Source organism: Durio zibethinus, chromosome 1 (assembly GCF_047325235.1).
Source record: "Durio zibethinus cultivar Kanyao isolate XHJ-2024 chromosome 1, ASM4732523v1, whole genome shotgun sequence".
Taxonomy (NCBI): Eukaryota; Viridiplantae; Streptophyta; class Magnoliopsida; order Malvales; family Malvaceae; genus Durio; species Durio zibethinus.
Genome location: NC_143162.1, coordinates 37,095,485 through 37,113,140, shown reverse-complemented (window position 1 = coordinate 37,113,140; position 17,656 = coordinate 37,095,485). Strand labels below are relative to the sequence as shown.

Below are 17,656 nucleotides of genomic sequence, written 5' to 3'. Positions count from 1 at the left end.
CTCTTCATTCAAATGCAAGGACTGAGACTAGAGAGGAGACAGATCCATTTTCGAGATAGCTTTTTCTTAAACACATTTTATATATAACTTAATTAACTATTAAGTTAATTATGTTTGACAATTTGTATTTTCATATTATATCTTATATCGTATTTAAAATATGAATATGATATGAATTATTAAAATAAAAATATGACATGAAATATAAAACGTGTTTAAATTCTAAATACGAATACGACACATTTAATATACGTATTACACGTGATATAATATAATTAACACATTTATAATTAATTTATTTAAATATGACATGAATAAACATGAATAATACAAATATACATGATTAACGTGAATATACACCAATAGATACGATTAACATGAATATACACAAATAGATACGACAGACATAAATATATATAAAAACATAACTAAAATAGTAAATAATTATAAATTATTTATCATTTACAACTTAATAAATTTGTCATATTAATAATATAAAAAAATAAAAAAAATTAAGACTTATTTAATATGTATTTAATATATTTTTTAATTTTAATTTATATTATATAATTATATTAATTTTTAATATCAAATTTAATTTAAAATAATAAACTATTAAAGATTAAAGAATAAAATAATAATATATAGAACTAATATTAATATTTATATTATATTTATATTATTAATATAAAAATAATTTTATAATAATTATTAAATGAGTATCATAATTAAATGTTTAAAATATTTTTTATATGAAATTAAATAGCTAATTAAGTATCATAATTAAAATATTAAAAATTAAAATAATATTTATATGTTTATATTAAATTAAAATAAATATAAAAAATGTGTTAAACATGTTAAACATATTAAACATATATTCGTATAATAAGATTAAATCAAACGTGTTATTCGTATTATATCATGCGTTTAAATGAGTCAATACATACTACATAAATTATGTTATGTCGAAATTCATATTGACATGAATAAATACGAAACATTTTTTTTAAAATACATATAATTTTTTCATATTATTTTTATATTGTACTATCGTATTGTATATGAAATTGTCAAGACTAAAGTTAATGATCTTTTTCTTCGGTTTTGGACTTGAATTTCAATATTTTTTAATATTTAAGATCATAAAAATTAAGTCATAATTATTAAAATTAAAATTTTAATATTATATCAATAAATTACACAACGGACACTGCTAATGAATATCAATAATATTTTAATGATAGAATTGAGAATATAATAAAAGGAAATGAATGGATCACATATTTGAGATTGGGAAATTGACAGATGAAGGTGTGGAATGCCACAAAGCCAAATATTTGAAATAGCAGGGTTTGTGACATCCATAACTATCAGCTCGTTACAATGAAATATCAACAAATTGTGACTTGTCATCAATTGTTAGGTCTAATCTTAATATCATTGCTGGATGACTTTTGTGGTGCGGGTGATGAACTTCTGCATGCCTCATCTCAAACATAAAATAATAGCAAGTTTGGGGGAATTTGTACAATACATTTTGTACCAAAAAAAAGCTAAAAGAGCAGCAGCTACTGAACCATAATGAGATAATAAAATTACGCAAAATAGCTGTACGTGTTGAGACAGTTCAATCTTAATTGATTACTGAAACGATTTCGAAATGTTGGCCAAGTTCTTTGAATATGGTTTCTTGTCAAAATAGGATTAATGTATCAATGGAAACCCGAAGCCAGTTTCTTTTTTGTATTTTTTTCCCTTTTCCCTCAAAGGTTACAATTTAATTAACAAATAATTATACAATATATCGATAGAATATTGAATTTTTAATTTTAATAATTAAAATTTAATTTTTAACCGTCTTAAATTATAAATAAATAAAATTGTTGGTTTTTCTATTAGGATAGTATAGTTTTCTGTATAAAAAAGAGGATGGGAGAGCAACATAGATATATGTGGACTAGCTATATAGTCTCCTCTTTTAAGTAAAAAGAATAGAAACGAAAGTTGAATTGAGACTGCTGCCCACTCGATAAAAAGGACTCGACAGCAACTCTTTGTCCTTAAGAAAATATATGGAATCCTCTTTAATCCTTATAAAGAACGATAAAATCTTTCATAAAGATTTTAATTGATCCTTCACTTTACTTTTTTGTTCAAATTTCATGTGACTATCTTCAATCTAGGGTAATAATCCTAGTAGTAATTACCCTTATAAAAAAGGGAAAAAATCAATTGGTAAAATTCATTCAGAAAAATATTTATTAATAGCAGGACAATGCTACATCCACAATAATTATACACATATGCATTATTATTTTATTTAAATTTTATTTATTTTCAATTTAATCTTTATGTTGTCAAATTTTTATGTATGTGTGTGAAATTTGTGTACGTCATTATGTGCATATAATATTTCCCTTGATAATACAAATTGACATTCATGCAATTTTTGTTATGATATTATGTTGCAAGTGACATTACAAACATCTTTATTATAATTAAAAAGATGGTTTGAAAATTAATTTCATGTTGGGATATGCATCCTAATTTCGTAATTAAATCCTTTCCTAGCTAGTTAGTCCACAAAGGACATGCAATTACTTGTTGTTCAAAGATCTAATATGTTAAAAAAAACATATGCAACTTGTCCACATGATTTCTTTTTGTTCAATTGTGTCGCCTATGCCATGAAAATCACACAAATGGATACATACAGTTAGGTTTGAAGAAAGGATATGAGACATCCGTCATGAGTCATGCTAGCTGCTTGCCCAGGTCTCGAGGACATGAATCACTGTGAAATATCAGTTCATGTCAATAGAAAAAAAATAAAGAGATTTTTTTTTTCATTTTTTATCTCACAACCATATATATATATATATATATATATATTTCATGGTTTTTTATTATATTTGATTATTGCCAAAGTGACAAAGATTGAAGATTGGAATTTTACGTCATGTTGCAGGGTGAAATGCTGTAAAAGAAAAGATTGATTAAAAGACAAATTGAAAGTAATATTTTTTTCCTCGCTTAAAACGTTGATTTGACCAAGAAAACGTCTACGGAAGATTTGGTTCAATCCAAGATTTTGGACAGCCAATCGGCAATCGTAACGAATCATCCCAGAAAACAACAATATATTCCAGAGTTCAACTGTTCACACTGAAAATATCACAGGAAAAATCAAAGTAAACACGTTCAAAACACGTTCACGTGTCAGGTCAACGAGTTAATTGTACTAATTTGCTTTTGGAGACATTGTAATCCCCACATGTTTCCCTCTGCAAAAGAAAATATTGGGAGTCCTCGTGGAAGATATGGGTAAATTTCCTAGTGAATTTTAAGGCATCCGATTCATATTTAGCAATTAGCTTCATTCGAAGTGGGAAAACAACAAGAAGATGATAGACAACATTGAAATTTGTGCACATCTATAAATATATTAAGTCAATTTGGAATTCAACCCTTTGTGTACATTTTTAATTAAATCTTAGTTTAATGTAGCAACAACCGTCCAAAAGGACCAAAACTAAACTATATAAGGGTTTAGATTAATATTTATTGTGTTTATTGAATGTTTGGTAAGGCATGCAAAGTGTGCGTGATGAAATATTAAACCTAGCATGGGCCATGCAAGTCAACTTCGAATTTATTTTCTTCAAAGGATTTTTTAGTGGTCCAGTTAATTTCAATAATTATATAATTAATAGTGACCATGAAAATCCCATACTGAAATTTAGCAAATTCCCTGAAAGATTTTGGTTACTAAAACTATATATATATTAATATTTTGATTTTAAAAAATCTGACTTGCTGAAGAGGATCATCATCGGCTGCAGTTTAAAAAACAACAGGAGAAAAACCAAAGAAAAGTGAAGAGAGAGGATCTTTAATAGTATTTGCCGATTTGGTAAGCGGGGGAGAGATGGAGTGAGGGCCGATGCATGGCTAAAAACGTAGTTGTAAGATGGGAGGCAGTGGCTCGAGCTGAGCAGCATCACCCACGTGAACCATCGGCAGCTGGGGACCCCATGTAGATCCTCCGTATCCGAAAGTGGGCCCCACAGCCATTCCCCTTCCAAAGCGTATGTAAGCAAGGGGAAGGGGGCCACCCCGCACCAGAAGCAACCCTCTCTCTCACACACGTGTCTTCCCAACCCTTGCACGTGAATGGCCACGTGTCTTCCATTCTGGCCCCCACCTTACGCTAGTGCCACCCTTTTGTCCTATAAATTTAGAACCTGTATCTCATATCCTAGACACAAAAAGAGCGACATAGTCAGACTCAGAAACTCTACTCAGGCGCTTCAGCAAAAACCTACCCTTTTTCCTTGAAATTCCTCGTTTGCCTTCAAAGCCACCAATTTTATCTTTATACCCAACATTAAAAAAGAACCAAAAAAAAAAAAAAAGGGGGCAAAGCAAAGCAAAGAAACAAGAGGAATCTGTGCATATGCATATTGATTGTTGCGTAGTAAATCTTTGAAAGCGTTATCTGGGCTTACGTTAACGCTGCCACCAAAGATCTTGTTCCTTTTCTCATCTCTTTCATCCTTATCTATCTCCCCTTTAACACCTTTTTATTTGCTCTTTTTCTTCTCTATATATTCATTTCATTGTTCCAAAGAAACCATACCTTGCGGCAGCAAAAACAAGGGGAAGAAGCATTGTTCTGCTTTGATATGGCAACCAAGCTTCTTTTAACATTTGCTATTTGTAGATTGATTGTTACTGTGGGATTGACCCTAGACCCCACGGAGCTTCTCCGCCTGGGTGTTGACGGTCAACTCAGTGTTGAACCCACCGACGTGGAAACGGCTTCTCTCGATTTTGGTTTGCTCACCCGAGCCAAGCCGCTGGCTGTCTTGCATCCAGCTTCGGCTCAGGACATAGCTCAGCTTGTTAAAGCAGCCTACAGGTCAAATCACGGGCTCACCGTGTCGGCTAGGGGACATGGGCATTCCATAAACGGACAAGCTCAAACCACAAACGGGGTGGTGATTCAGATGAGTGGTTCGAAAGGGGGAAATGGGCTGACCTCAGGGAGGAAGCCACCTCACCCTCGAGTTTGGGCTCGAGAGAGATACGTGGACGTGTGGGGTGGGGAGCTTTGGATAGATGTGTTGAAGAGTACCTTAGAGTATGGACTCGCACCAAAATCATGGACCGATTATTTGTACCTTTCAGTTGGTGGGACTTTGTCAAATGCTGGAATTAGTGGCCAAGCTTTCAATCATGGTCCACAAATTAGCAATGTCTACGAGCTTGACGTCGTTACAGGTTAATTTCTTTTAACTCTGAATGCCCATTTTTCCTTGTCACAGTTCCTTTCATTTTTGTTAAAAAAAAAAAAGTTAAAAGGTGTAAATTTTCCTAGGTCAAAAGATTTTCTGTTAACGTTTTTCAATGACTTCTGATGTGGATTTTATCTTAATTTTGGACTTTTAAACGTTTTTTTTTTTTTTTTACATGTGGTACTACTGAGCATCATGTACAAGAATGTTAGGTACGGGCATGCATCTTTTCTATTGAATTTTGGTCATATTTTCCGAATATTATTTTATCTGTATTTGACTTTTTTTGGTGAACAGGAAAAGCTGAGTTCTTGACATGCTCGGAAGAACTAAACCCAAAACTGTTTCATGCTGTTCTTGGCGGTTTAGGACAATTTGGGATTATCACCAGAGCTAGAATTTCTCTTGAGCCAGCTCCACAAAGGGTATCTCTCTAAGCATTATTTATAAACACCTTTATTCGTTTAAAAGGGTTTTTGGTTGGTTCCAGAGTATGGGACACGAAACTTTTACAATTTCCTAGTATTAGTAATGTCAAAACCTAAAAAGAAAAGTTAAAGAGTTAAAAGGGAGGGGTTGGGTCCATTTCAGCCTTTTAACGCCGTTTCAAACAGCTGTTTCAAAAGCTGGCAATGTTGTTGACGTGTCGTTTTTGTCTCTAACGTGGTCTTTTCTTGGGTCTCCTTGTTTTTTTTCTTATCACTGTAGGTAAGGTGGATCAGGGTACTGTATTCCAATTTGTCGGTTTTTACCAGGGATCAAGAATATCTTATATCTCTGCATGCACAATCAGTTAGCCAGAAATTCGACTATGTTGAAGGTTTCGTAATTGTAGATGAAGGGCTCATCAATAATTGGAGATCATCTTTCTTTTCCCCTCGAAACCCTGTCAAAATTTCGTCTCTTGGGGCTAATGGAGGCGTCTTGTATTGCTTGGAAATCACCAAGAACTACCATGAATCTACTGCTGATACAGTTGATCAGGTATATATATTTATAAACCACTCTTGACCCTTGCTTTAAGCACAAGCCGAATCCCCTTAATATGTCATTAATGATGTTTATTAGTGCATTTAACTATTATTAATTAGAAGTACTAAGTATTAACTCGAGCTTAATTAATTATTACTTAATTCATAGCTTGTGAACACAGACAAAGAAATTAAAAAGGATTCATCATTGTTCACTTTGTTATAGAATTCAAAGTGGGTGGCCTTGTTATCGATTAAAAGAAAACTACTACTACGACTAGTCCTTTTGTTTCATCTATTACGTATGCAAGTTGTATTTGGACAACTAGCATATACCTAATTTATTAATCTTGTTTATTTCTTTGAAAACACTGCAAGTTGAAGATTTGAATCCCTCTCCTGTTATTGAATTTATTCGTATTATGTGTATATATTGAAAAAAGAAAGAAAAAAATGACCTTTTGTTGTATTTGGACAACTAGCATATACCTAATTTATTAATCTTGTTTATTTCTTTGAAAACACTGCAAGTTGAAGATTTGAATCCCTCTCCTGTTATTGAATTTATTCGTATTATGTGTATATATTGAAAAAAGAAAGAAAAAAATGACCTTTTGGCAGCCTTTAATTATGAAGTTATTAGATAGAAGTCTTACAAAATGAATTTTTTTATTTGGAAGTTAGAACCTTCTACCAACATCATTGTCCTTCGTTTGCATTATTGTGCATGTCCAAAGTCATTGTTTTTTTGTTTTCTAAAGCCATATCACTTGAGAGGTTGTTGTCAAAAGTAGTCAGTAAGGACATACTGCATACAAACACACCTCAATTATGCACATTCATATGTTTATATGCAAAATTATAAATAAATGAAAGATTAAAAAAATTAATCATTTATAGGATAGAGATGATTACTTTCTGAAGTAAATATTTTATGAAGAATAAGCTAATTAAAAATGTAATGGAAACATATGCAAGAAAACATGAAAGATCTAGTGAGATCCATCATCCCATCAAATCCTAAGAATGAACACTACTTTATAATTGAATATTACATTTAAATATTACTCAATCTATGCCGTCCATGGTCCCACTCACCAAATTATTCTCCTCTAATTAATCTCTCTTCCCAGAGCTAATTAAAAAGAATTTGATTGGAATCGAACTTATCCTGACAAAAGCAACTGTTTGGTCTGGTAGCAGCTTTTTTTTTTTTACTTTGATTGCATGTTCTAATGTTTTCTTGTTTTAAAATGACAGCGAATTTTTTAATTCTGAACCTTTGGGTGGTTTTATCGCAGGAAGTAGAGTCTTTGTTGAAGAAATTAAATTTTATACCGACGTCAGTGTTTACAACTGATCTGCAGTATATGGATTTCTTGGATCGGGTCCACAAGGCCGAGTTGAAGCTCCGGTCCAAAGGCTTGTGGGAGGTTCCGCACCCATGGCTAAACCTTTTTGTCCCCAAGTCAAAGATTGCTGACTTCGACGAAGGAGTCTTCAAGGGCATTTTGGGGAACAAAACGAGTGGACCAATTCTCATCTACCCAATGAACAAAAACAAGTAAGCTGTCGAGAATCCATTGTTATCATTGCTCATGTCCTTTCGACGCCAAGCATTCTATGCATGAAAGATATACATTATCTTCACATGGCCCCATGCCTACTTAGGTCATGATGCATCATGATGTTGAAGTCACCCTTCCATTTCTAACATAATTTTTACATGCTATAATATGCTATCTGAATATAATTAACTTAATTATAAACATGTGATCCATACATATAATACGCATGCTATTGATGTGTTCATGCACATGCAAATTAACGCATATTCAAAGCCTTTGACCCTACTAAGCTATAAATCCTTACATACTGAATAGAGATAAGAGTGTCGGCAACCGCAGATTTACATTGGCCTCGAGTTTTCACTTTTCGATGTTAACGAGCCTGATTGACCATATATATTCACAATCAAGGCCTCGTTCTGAAAAGGAGAGGTATCTACTCCGTCAGGTAAATCCATGGTTCCGTACGTAGAAAATAGAAGATAAAAGAAGAATAAATGGAGTGGTGAAAAAATCAGGTAGTACCATGAGTAATTTGACCATGGTGGTCCTAACTCATGACACACAGCACTGCATTAGAAAGGAAAGCACGTGGGGCAACATTCAGATGCCTCCAACGCCAAGAGATAAAATGTTTTTAGTGATCAAGGCCAGCTAGGATTGATTACCACTTTAGGCTTTAGCTCTTTTGCTGACTGCAACCCAACAAATCAACGGTAATGATCATCCAAGTTGCAAGATTCTCGTGTCAGGAGATCTTCTCCTAGGGACCCATTGATGGGAAGTATCCATGTCTTGTTTAGAAAGTAGTTCCAGAGATATAGCTAGTACAGCTTAACGACCAATCACCCCCAGAATCCTGGGTCCCTTTGATTTGTTCAAAACCATCAAATCTCAAGTACCATTTCCACACAAACAATGCTCCGAAAACATTACATGATTTTTACTATACAAAAAATGCTTTGCTGCATTTTGGATTGATGTGTGCGTGTTTGTAATATGGTGCAGATGGGACCCTAGGAGCTCCGTGGTGACGCCAGATGAGGATGTGTTTTACCTGGTGGCATTGCTAAGATCAGCCTTAGATAATGGGGTGGAGACCCAGAGCCTGGAGTACCTGACCAATCAGAATCGTCAGATTCTCAGATACTGTGATGAAGCTGGGATCAATGTGAAGCAGTATTTGCCTCATTACACTACGCAAGAGGAGTGGATGGACCACTTTGGCAATAAGTGGGATCGGTTCTATCAAATGAAAATGGAATTTGACCCAAGGCACATTTTGGCCTCAGGCCAACAGATTTTCACACCCTCCTTCCTTTCCTCTTCGAATATAGCTTCATGGTTATAACCATTGATACAAACAAAGCTAGAAACAGACATTAACGTACTGACTTAGGAATATCTTGTTTTTGCTGTACATAGAAATGACATCAAAGGGGCAAGAAGGGAAAATGATGAAATTTTGGTATACCAAATTGGAAAGAGGGATGAAAAGACTTGGGGGGGGGGGGGGATATGATCTTTGCAAGGCACATGTGATGTTATTGTGATTGCAGTGCTCGTGACCCGACCGGCCCAACTGATTGCCTTCTGGATGTTGTCTACAGGTGGTTCCAGTTCCATCCAGCGGGGATTGGCGATTTTCTGTTTTTACCCTTTTTTAGGACCTGTAAATACAAAACTAGTTTGTAAAAAAATGCAGTTCATAAGTTTCAGATGGATGACATAGACTACAGAGTAGTAGATCTGCAAGGATCTTTGTTTTGGGATATCCCATGTTTTACTCAAGTTGCAGGACTCACTGGATTACAAAGTCTTTGTCGCGTTCACAAGGCACAATTGCAAACAAGACAGGATTGGCAACATCATGTCAGAAACAAAACAAGAAAACTATTAAGCAGTAACTCGTAGGATATGACATGACAGAAACGTGCTATGAAAACTGTCCTATCATGATTAGTGCGCGGTTAACGTGACTTTTAAAGTGGCATGGTCATAGTTTCTTTTTTAATTTCCACAAAAACAAAAATGAAAAATGACCAATAAAGCGGAGGTAGACAAACTCACAAATTAGACTTAAAAGGGTGAAAAACAAAATAAAAGGGTAACTATAGTGCTCTTAACTTTTGTACTCTCAAGGTATCAAAACCTACTTAAATCTTATGTTAATCTTAGCACAGAAGGTTAGAAGCAGCTAGCATGTAATGACACAGCATGATTGGCATTAATATTGAATCCTTTGCCTCGATTTTCTTTGTGAATTTTCTCTAGGCAAGTGAATATATCATTTTCTTTTTCATTGATGTTCCTTCAGCAACCAATTTAACTGCCTGCAATGTACTAACAAGGGCCCCTTTCATATTTTTTTTCCTCTGGTCTTCCAAGCAAGCCTGGTTGTAGAGGAATAAGCCAATTATTGCAAAAAGAGGAATTCCAATGTGGGGTGAAGAACACAATAGAAGAAAAGCTGAATTCTAAAAACCAACACTTTCTCCATTCTTAAACTCAATTCTGAACATTCAATAATCTGAAACTACTTCAATAGTCCAAAGTCCTGTTTATATGGCTCCATAAGCCATATGATATAAGGCCAGATGACATAAAGTCCAAAGAAAATGATGCTAGCCTAGTAAAGCCCACACAAAAAGGTTTCAAGAAAAGAAAGTAAGGCTCATAAGTTTAAGCTCTATTCTTAAAATTTTTGCCTAAGGTAGGCCCACCTAAAACATTTAGGCAGTGGTCCCTAATTATTTTTTTGGATCAGATGCATTCCGTAAAAAAGTGATAAAAAAAAGAACATGCTTATTGATTGTAGTTATAAACATTAATAATTTAGTTATTGAAAGAAATTAAGAAAAAAAAAAGGTTATTTTATCTTTGAACAGTTGATGGCTTGATGACAGTAAGTTTATCATACACATCTATGCTAAGCAACAATAAAATAAAATCTCCAAGCACTTGACAAAGTAGCATACAAACACATACTAAGAGACAAAACATAAACCTATCTCTTCATGTATTTTTGAAGGTTCCCGAACTATGACAAATTGTCCGCACTGTAATTACATAAACTATCATACTAAGCCCTCAAGAGTCATCTGTTATTTCCACTTAACACTTACTTTAAAGATGCCAATAAATGCAATGGAGAAGGTTTTATAAAAGTATGAGAAGGCAGATAACTATCACAGGCAATGACAAAGCACATAGTGTAAATCAAGCAAGTAGAGGCTCATGCACTTAAAGATGACAGAAACGTGCCCAACCAACCATGGTGAACCAGATTTTTCACCCTCCAACTAGATTGCATAGGAAACTGCTGGTAGAGATTCCAGATATTGATCTGATAGTAATAGGTTAAAACAAAATTAGAGCAAGTTAACTGGCAAGCTTTACATAATTAGAGAATCTATTATGTGTTCTTTGCCCTCAGTAGACTGCCTATATGGTTTTGAGGAACGCAGATAAATAGATGCATAGACTTCCAAAACGAATCTCCACCATAAAAATAAAAAGAGGATACTCCTGGCTCAAGTGGATTTCTCCTCCACATAGCAAAATAATAAACCATTCATCGCATCTTGTCACATTGAATCCCTTCACCAAGAATGAATAGCTCTTTCAATCCTTTCCTCTGACTCTCACCACTTGATAAAAACTAATTGTAGTTCAAGAAAGATAGGCAGATGTATTGTTCACCTTGAATCCCCAAAATCAGGGAACTTTCTTCAAGAAACTGAGAAAGCTTGTGAGGAGGAACATAGAAATTTGTATTATTGTTTCACTTGCAGAAGCCCTCAGCCTCTCCTTCCTTGAACCGGCACGTTTCGGAAGAAATCCAACTGCAACAGTGTATAAGAGATATTGGAGTCAAAATTTCCAAACATTCAAAGAAACAAGCTCAACCACAAGATTTCACAAAAGAATTACCAAACGTGAACTCATCAGTGGAAAGCCATGAGGCAGAAAGAGCAGTTAAGAAGGCAGAGGGTCCAGGAATTAGAAGCACAGGAATGTTTTCATCCACACATATCTTTCCGTAAACCTAGAATCCAAACATTAGTCATTACATTCTTCATCAAAGACCAAAAATAAACAACCAATTCATCTAAACTTGTATGTGGAAACATTCTACAGCGTTCCGCCAATGAAGATTCAAATCCTAACCAGTTCCGTACCAGGATCACTAATTTCTGGTGTTCGTGCATGGCTGATCAAGGCGAGATTACAAGAGGATTGTTAATGCTGTAATAGCGAAATAACTTCCCGGAATGCCGTGTCCTCCGAGAGTATAACGTCAGCTAATTTCAAGACCCGAAGAGCACTGCATTAATGAAATTATCAATAATGATTTTAATAAATAAATAAATAAAAGAAGAGAAATAAATTACCGTAAAGTGATATCTAAAAGGTTTCCAATTGGTGTTCGAACGAGATAGAGTCCAGGCTTGAGAGGTCCCTGTCACCGCAATAACGGAAACTGCATTAAATAATTTGCGAATAAAGTTCAAAAGGAATAGAAAAAGTGACAAAGAGTGGGGTTTTATGCGTTTGGAGGACTGTTTGGTGATTAAGTAGGTGAATTCTGATGAACTTTGGGAGGTCGAGCTAAAGGAAAGGAGGGTAAGTTTAGGGTAAAAGGAGAGAGAATTAAGGGATTGAAGGTGGGGCTGAGTAGAGAAGAAGTAAGGAGAACGCCAGGAAAGAGCGGTGGTTGCGACGGAAAGGCGGTTGAAGAGCAGCATTATCACTTCAGGGTAGAATAGGAGACCAATTGCTTACTATGGTTAATTCTCCGGAGCCCAGACCCATATAAATAATATTGAAAATCCAAGATCGAAAGGTTAGGGCTTGACCTTTTGAGAACTAGGTCCAAGCCCAACTGGCCATCGTACAGGGCCTGAGCTTTTGAGATGTAGTCCAAGCTCAACCTGGCCCTTCAACGAGTTGTCGTGTCCCTCTGCCCCACTTTTCCATTAGTTGTTCTTTACCCCATTTCCGCCATTCCCTGCTTTTCTCTCTGTATGAAATTCTCCGAGTTTTCAATTTTTTCCAAGGAAAATGAATAATTTGAGTGAATTTTACTCCTTTCGTCCCTTAAAACTTTTGTAAGTTGCGAATTTAGGAGATTAAAATGCAAGAGAGAAAAAATCTCTTCAAAAGGAGGATAAAGAAAAACGGCCATGTCAGCTACAAACAATTTAAATCAGATAGAACTTGGAAAACCCCTCCAAAATTCTCAACAGTCAAAGAATAACCCAAGAAAAGAGAGCTTCATGCTGCTTCTTAACTGGTTCTTTTCCATCCCAACTCAGGGCTTCGCAGCGCTGTTCTGCAAAAAGATTCTCTCCAAAAATATTATCATCAGCAAAAGTAAGCCTTAAATATAAATAAACCATCAACCTGCAATGAAGTGTATTGTCCTTCCGGGTAATCCTACCACAGTAAACAAAGCGGGAGTGTAACACGATTGGAAAAAGAAAATGTTTATATTGTTTACTCTGCTGATTAGAGGCAACCACATTCAAATTAAATCTACGTTTAATTCATAATTTCATACACAGCCAGATAAATGTTAAACGTTACCATGGCAATTAGGGAGGGGCCATCCTCCCTTTCCCATTTCCCCTGATAAAAACCCTCGGTTTTTATACACATTATAGATAACAGGTTTATATTATTACACTTTATCATCATGGAACCACCATCTCGTCTCCTTAGGAGACCTGCCATTGCTACAGTTCCTCACGTATCGGTCATTATCAGCTGGCTGTTGCTGCATAATGACAAAGTGAATTCAGTATTCCAGTTTTGACCAGATCTTGGAGAAGGAAAACAAATGGTCAAATTGTTGATAAATTTCAACAAACCTTCACAGTTGAGCTTGATAACATGGAGAGAATGCTGATGCAAATGGAACTCACAGTCATGGCTGGGGACCAGCTATCATACAGAATATCTGCAAATGAATGAGACACAATATTGACTGTTGGTTAGCTAGATAATTGATCACTTGAATATGACAAAGAATGGTACAAAATGGATATTAATGACCAAGCAGCCTTTGCTGTTTTTTTACATTATTCAAGAACTTGGTGTGCCTATTTGTTTTACATTAACTCTTGTAATGTGTTTTTGCTTCCTGCAACCTATTTTGGTCTAAAATGCATACCAGAAAAATAACTGAATGACATTTTATCATCAAACATATTTGCCAAATAGTGTTATGGATCATACTATCCTGGTATTGCGAACCACCAAACCAAGTAATCATGAGAGCATCAGAAAATTAGACTGAAATGAAAACTCACATACACATGAAGCGCAAACACCAAGGACGCATTCTCAAATAAAATATAAATTGATGCATGAAAAACAATGCATAACAGATTTGTTTAAGGCCAGAAAGGTTATCGTTAAGCAAAAATCTAAAGAAAGAACAGTTGGAACCAAAGTGCCATATTCAATGTCTACATGAGACTTACCCAATCATCAACACCTTGAGGATCAAATAGAGCCCACAGACACAGAAGACACTTTCAGGATGAAACATATTTTACTTGATTGTGTGATACATACAACATTCTTCAGAGTCAAGACTCACTCATGACTACGACGAGTAAACTGCTAAAAACAAGAAATTTACTTAACAATTTGACGCTTTAAAAGCAAAATGACCTCCTACATCTCTTAGACATCTTCCGGTACATATTTTTCTACTAATTGATATTTCCATTAGGTGACCAAACATTCTCTCTTAGACACCTTTCATAACCAGTAATGTACTAAGCTAGAGTATCTGCAAGCATAGGACAGCAACAAAAAATTTCATAACACCTCTAGTCACCTCTGAAAGACAAACATGGAGAAATTTATCACATATCACTCTGTGACGGTATAATTACTTTCTGGTATTTAATCAGAAAGTATTCAGCACCAAAAATCTAATTAAAAGTTTTTACCGCATCTTAATATAATCACAGTTTGACTAGAAAATTGAATGATGACAATGACAACAGAACAGCAGAAGTGTATAGATCCAAGGAATAAATAATTGCCTCAAGAACTACTATTAACAATCATAAAAGTTGCTATATCAAACTGTTATTTTTACATCCAACGAAAGCGCCATAGGCATGCTATATCATTGGCACATTAGAGGACCTTCCACTTATGCAGTATGCCATTCCTTAAAATCTATCACTACAATCAGAATTGTCTTTTGCAAATACCACATAACTACTGACTACACTTTCTACCGGGAACTCAAAGTCATATGTCAAAAAGAACCACTACATTTGTGATTATAAATAATCATATCATGTCCAGCAAACTTCACAAATCACCATTCTCTATCAGCTGTAAACATCATAGATATTTCAAGCAATAAGATTAAAAGGACTACTTGTTTAAAATAATTATAGTTAGCAACAAGTAAAGCAACAAATTAACCTTAACAGATCATGAGTCCAGCAATGATTAACAAAAAATTAACACTAGCCAATACCTAAACAAATATGTCCATTGCTGTAAATGTGAGGATGCAGCGGAGCCGGAGGGACAAAAATCACCTGCTCAATCAACAAAAGAATACCATAATCTTCATTCATAAATAAAACAGCAATCACCAAGGAAAATAAATAATTTTCATTCAATTGTTACTTATCTTTTCACTTTCATTATTTACTCAGTAATAAAACAAAAAGGAAAAGGAAAGAAAAGGGGTACCTGGGGTGCCTCCATAGGGTAATGCTCAGGAAAATCAACCTGAAGCTGATAAGTTTCATTAGCATAAAGCGTTCCAGAGGCTCCGTTGACTTCGATTATCCATCTTTCCACCAAAAAGATATATCCAAAAAATTAAAGACTAAAATCCCTAACTAATCCCCCGATTAACAGAATTACCCAGAAAATTAATTAAAAGAGTAAACAATAAACCTTTGGAGATTATCAGTAACTTTGTGCTTGAATCCGACCGGTGGATTAACTTGCCACTCCGCCAGCTCTTTCTGGAGTCTATTACATGCGATCTTGCTTAAATCCTACGCAAAAGAAAAAAATCCCAAAAAAATCCAAAAATAAAGTCAAAAAAATCAAACAAATAGAAAAACAAAAATAGAAAAGAAATTCAACAGACGCAACCGAAACTAGGGCAAATAAATAAAGTAAATAAATAAAAAAGGGAAAAGCAATAGAAACCTTGCGTGAATGAGCGGAGGTGCTAGTCATGGCTCGTGCGAGAGAGAGATCGAGAGAAGGAAGTTGCCATCTAACTCTGGTTTTTTTATATAGTAAGCCAGTCCAGTAGTATGATTGGTCGAGAATTTGGCGGAAAATGTCACTAGATCGGACGATCTAGAAAAAACTTTTTGGTCAAGATTATGAAGACTAATATATGGATTGCTGCATATTTCCACGTGGCAGGGCAATTTGGCTTTTGGAGATATTCTCCGATCACGTTGACTTTTGGTGGGATGGATAGGATCGGGTAAGGTACCTTGCGTTGCAATTCTGATTTGCTCAATGTACCAAAAACAATTACTTATGTTTATTAATAAGAAAAATAAAAGAATATATGTTATAAAGTCTATGGAATATTGGTCTTTATAATCATAATTAATTCTTGTTTTATAATTTGATATTCAAATTAATTTAGGGGGTTTGGTTCAGGAAAATTTGTATTTTTTTTATGAAATTTTATTATTAGGTATTTAATTTCAATGTTTAATTTAAAATAATTTGATTTCAAAAAAAATTGATAAATTTCTAATAATATTCAAAAACTTGAAATAAAAAACTCACTTTTCCTATAGTATTTTAGAATTTCAAAATAAAAGTAATGTAATTTTCATATTTGACCTAAATAAAAAATTGTGAAACAACAATTATTTTTTCGATTTTTTGAAATGAATTATTTAAAGCATTTTTAAAAATTCAGAATAATCTAATTCCGAAAAAAACTAACAAATTTCTAATAATATTCAAAATCCTAATATAAAAAACTCACTCTCCCTGTAGTATTTTAAGATTTCAAAAGAAAAGTAACATAATTTTTAAATTTGACCTAAATAAAAAAATTGTGAAATAACAATTACTCTTTTGATTTTTTGAAATATATTATTTAAGACGTTTTTAAAATAAAAACACTTTAAATAATATGTTTTGATTTTTTGAAGGAGATTATTTAATCATTTATTTAAGGCATTTTAAACAAATACCTTAAATAATATTGTTCAATTTTGAAATGACTTATTTAAGGTATTTTTTGGATAAAAATACTTTAAATAATTTCTTTTAAAATGCATCAACGAATTTTTTAAGGTGTTTTTGTCTAAAAATACCTTAAATAATACTCTTCAATTTTTTTTGTTATCTTATTTAACTCATTTTTTAACAAAAATATCTTAAATAATCATTTTTAGAATGCATCAAGACAGTTTTCAAGATATTTTTTTGTCAAAACATCTTAAATAATCATTTTTATTACTTATAAGATTTAAGAGATAAAATATAAAAACACTGAAGTAGCTAAGTGTCTTAAATAATCAATTTCATTACTTATAAAATTTAAAAGATAAAATATAAAAACATTGGAGTAACTTACTCGATTAAAGAATATGATTATTAACTATAAAGTCGTAAGTTTAATCATTCGTTTTAGTTTAAGATATTTTTGTAATCCTTTTATTGAAGACCTTTTTTGCCTTAAATAATCTTTGAAAAACCTTTAAAAGGCTAGAAGGAGAAATCGAACATACAAACTTATGGTTAACAGGCATATGTTTTAACCAATTAAGTAACTTTAATTTTTTTA

General features: G+C 33.6%; 3 protein-coding genes across 8 annotated transcripts; 1 reads left to right on the top strand and 2 right to left on the bottom strand.

Annotated features, from left to right (window-relative positions):
- Nucleotides 1–4,257: 4,257 nt before the first annotated feature.
- On the top strand, nucleotides 4,258–9,563 carry LOC111312756 (cytokinin dehydrogenase 5-like). The gene is made up of 5 exons (XM_022913338.2): nucleotides 4,258–5,286; nucleotides 5,598–5,725; nucleotides 6,009–6,284; nucleotides 7,573–7,835; nucleotides 8,848–9,563. The coding sequence occupies exons 1-5, from the start codon at nucleotides 4,689–4,691 to the stop codon at nucleotides 9,188–9,190; spliced, it is 1,608 nt and encodes a 535-aa protein (XP_022769073.2). The 5' UTR covers nucleotides 4,258–4,688; the 3' UTR covers nucleotides 9,191–9,563.
- Nucleotides 8,012–12,618, bottom strand: LOC111312758 (uncharacterized). Of its 6 annotated transcripts, XR_016346675.1 has the most exons (6): nucleotides 12,234–12,618; nucleotides 12,021–12,166; nucleotides 11,773–11,887; nucleotides 11,542–11,684; nucleotides 11,366–11,439; nucleotides 11,147–11,185 (listed from the first exon to the last, which is right to left on the bottom strand). XR_016346675.1 is itself a non-coding variant. In XM_089768776.1 (5 exons), exons 2-4 carry the CDS (start codon nucleotides 12,048–12,050, stop codon nucleotides 11,557–11,559), a joined length of 273 nt encoding a protein of 90 aa, XP_089624902.1. In that variant the 5' UTR covers nucleotides 12,051–12,166; nucleotides 12,234–12,618; the 3' UTR covers nucleotides 8,012–9,509; nucleotides 11,542–11,556. The 6 variants fall into 6 exon arrangements, 5 of the variants coding, with proteins under 5 accessions (XP_089624902.1, XP_089624899.1, XP_089624907.1 ...); XM_089768776.1 differs by lacking the exons at nucleotides 11,147–11,185; nucleotides 11,366–11,439 and adding an exon at nucleotides 8,012–9,509; XM_089768773.1 differs by having other exon boundaries at nucleotides 11,147–11,439.
- A 694-nt stretch (nucleotides 12,619–13,312) lies between these two features.
- On the bottom strand, nucleotides 13,313–16,197 carry LOC111312757 (putative ubiquitin-conjugating enzyme E2 18). Its single transcript, XM_022913339.2, has 6 exons — nucleotides 16,042–16,197; nucleotides 15,781–15,884; nucleotides 15,571–15,673; nucleotides 15,350–15,413; nucleotides 13,713–13,801; nucleotides 13,313–13,618 (listed from the first exon to the last, which is right to left on the bottom strand). Exons 1-6 carry the CDS (start codon nucleotides 16,069–16,071, stop codon nucleotides 13,523–13,525), a joined length of 486 nt encoding a protein of 161 aa, XP_022769074.1. The 5' UTR covers nucleotides 16,072–16,197; the 3' UTR covers nucleotides 13,313–13,522.
- Nucleotides 16,198–17,656: the final 1,459 nt, after the last annotated feature.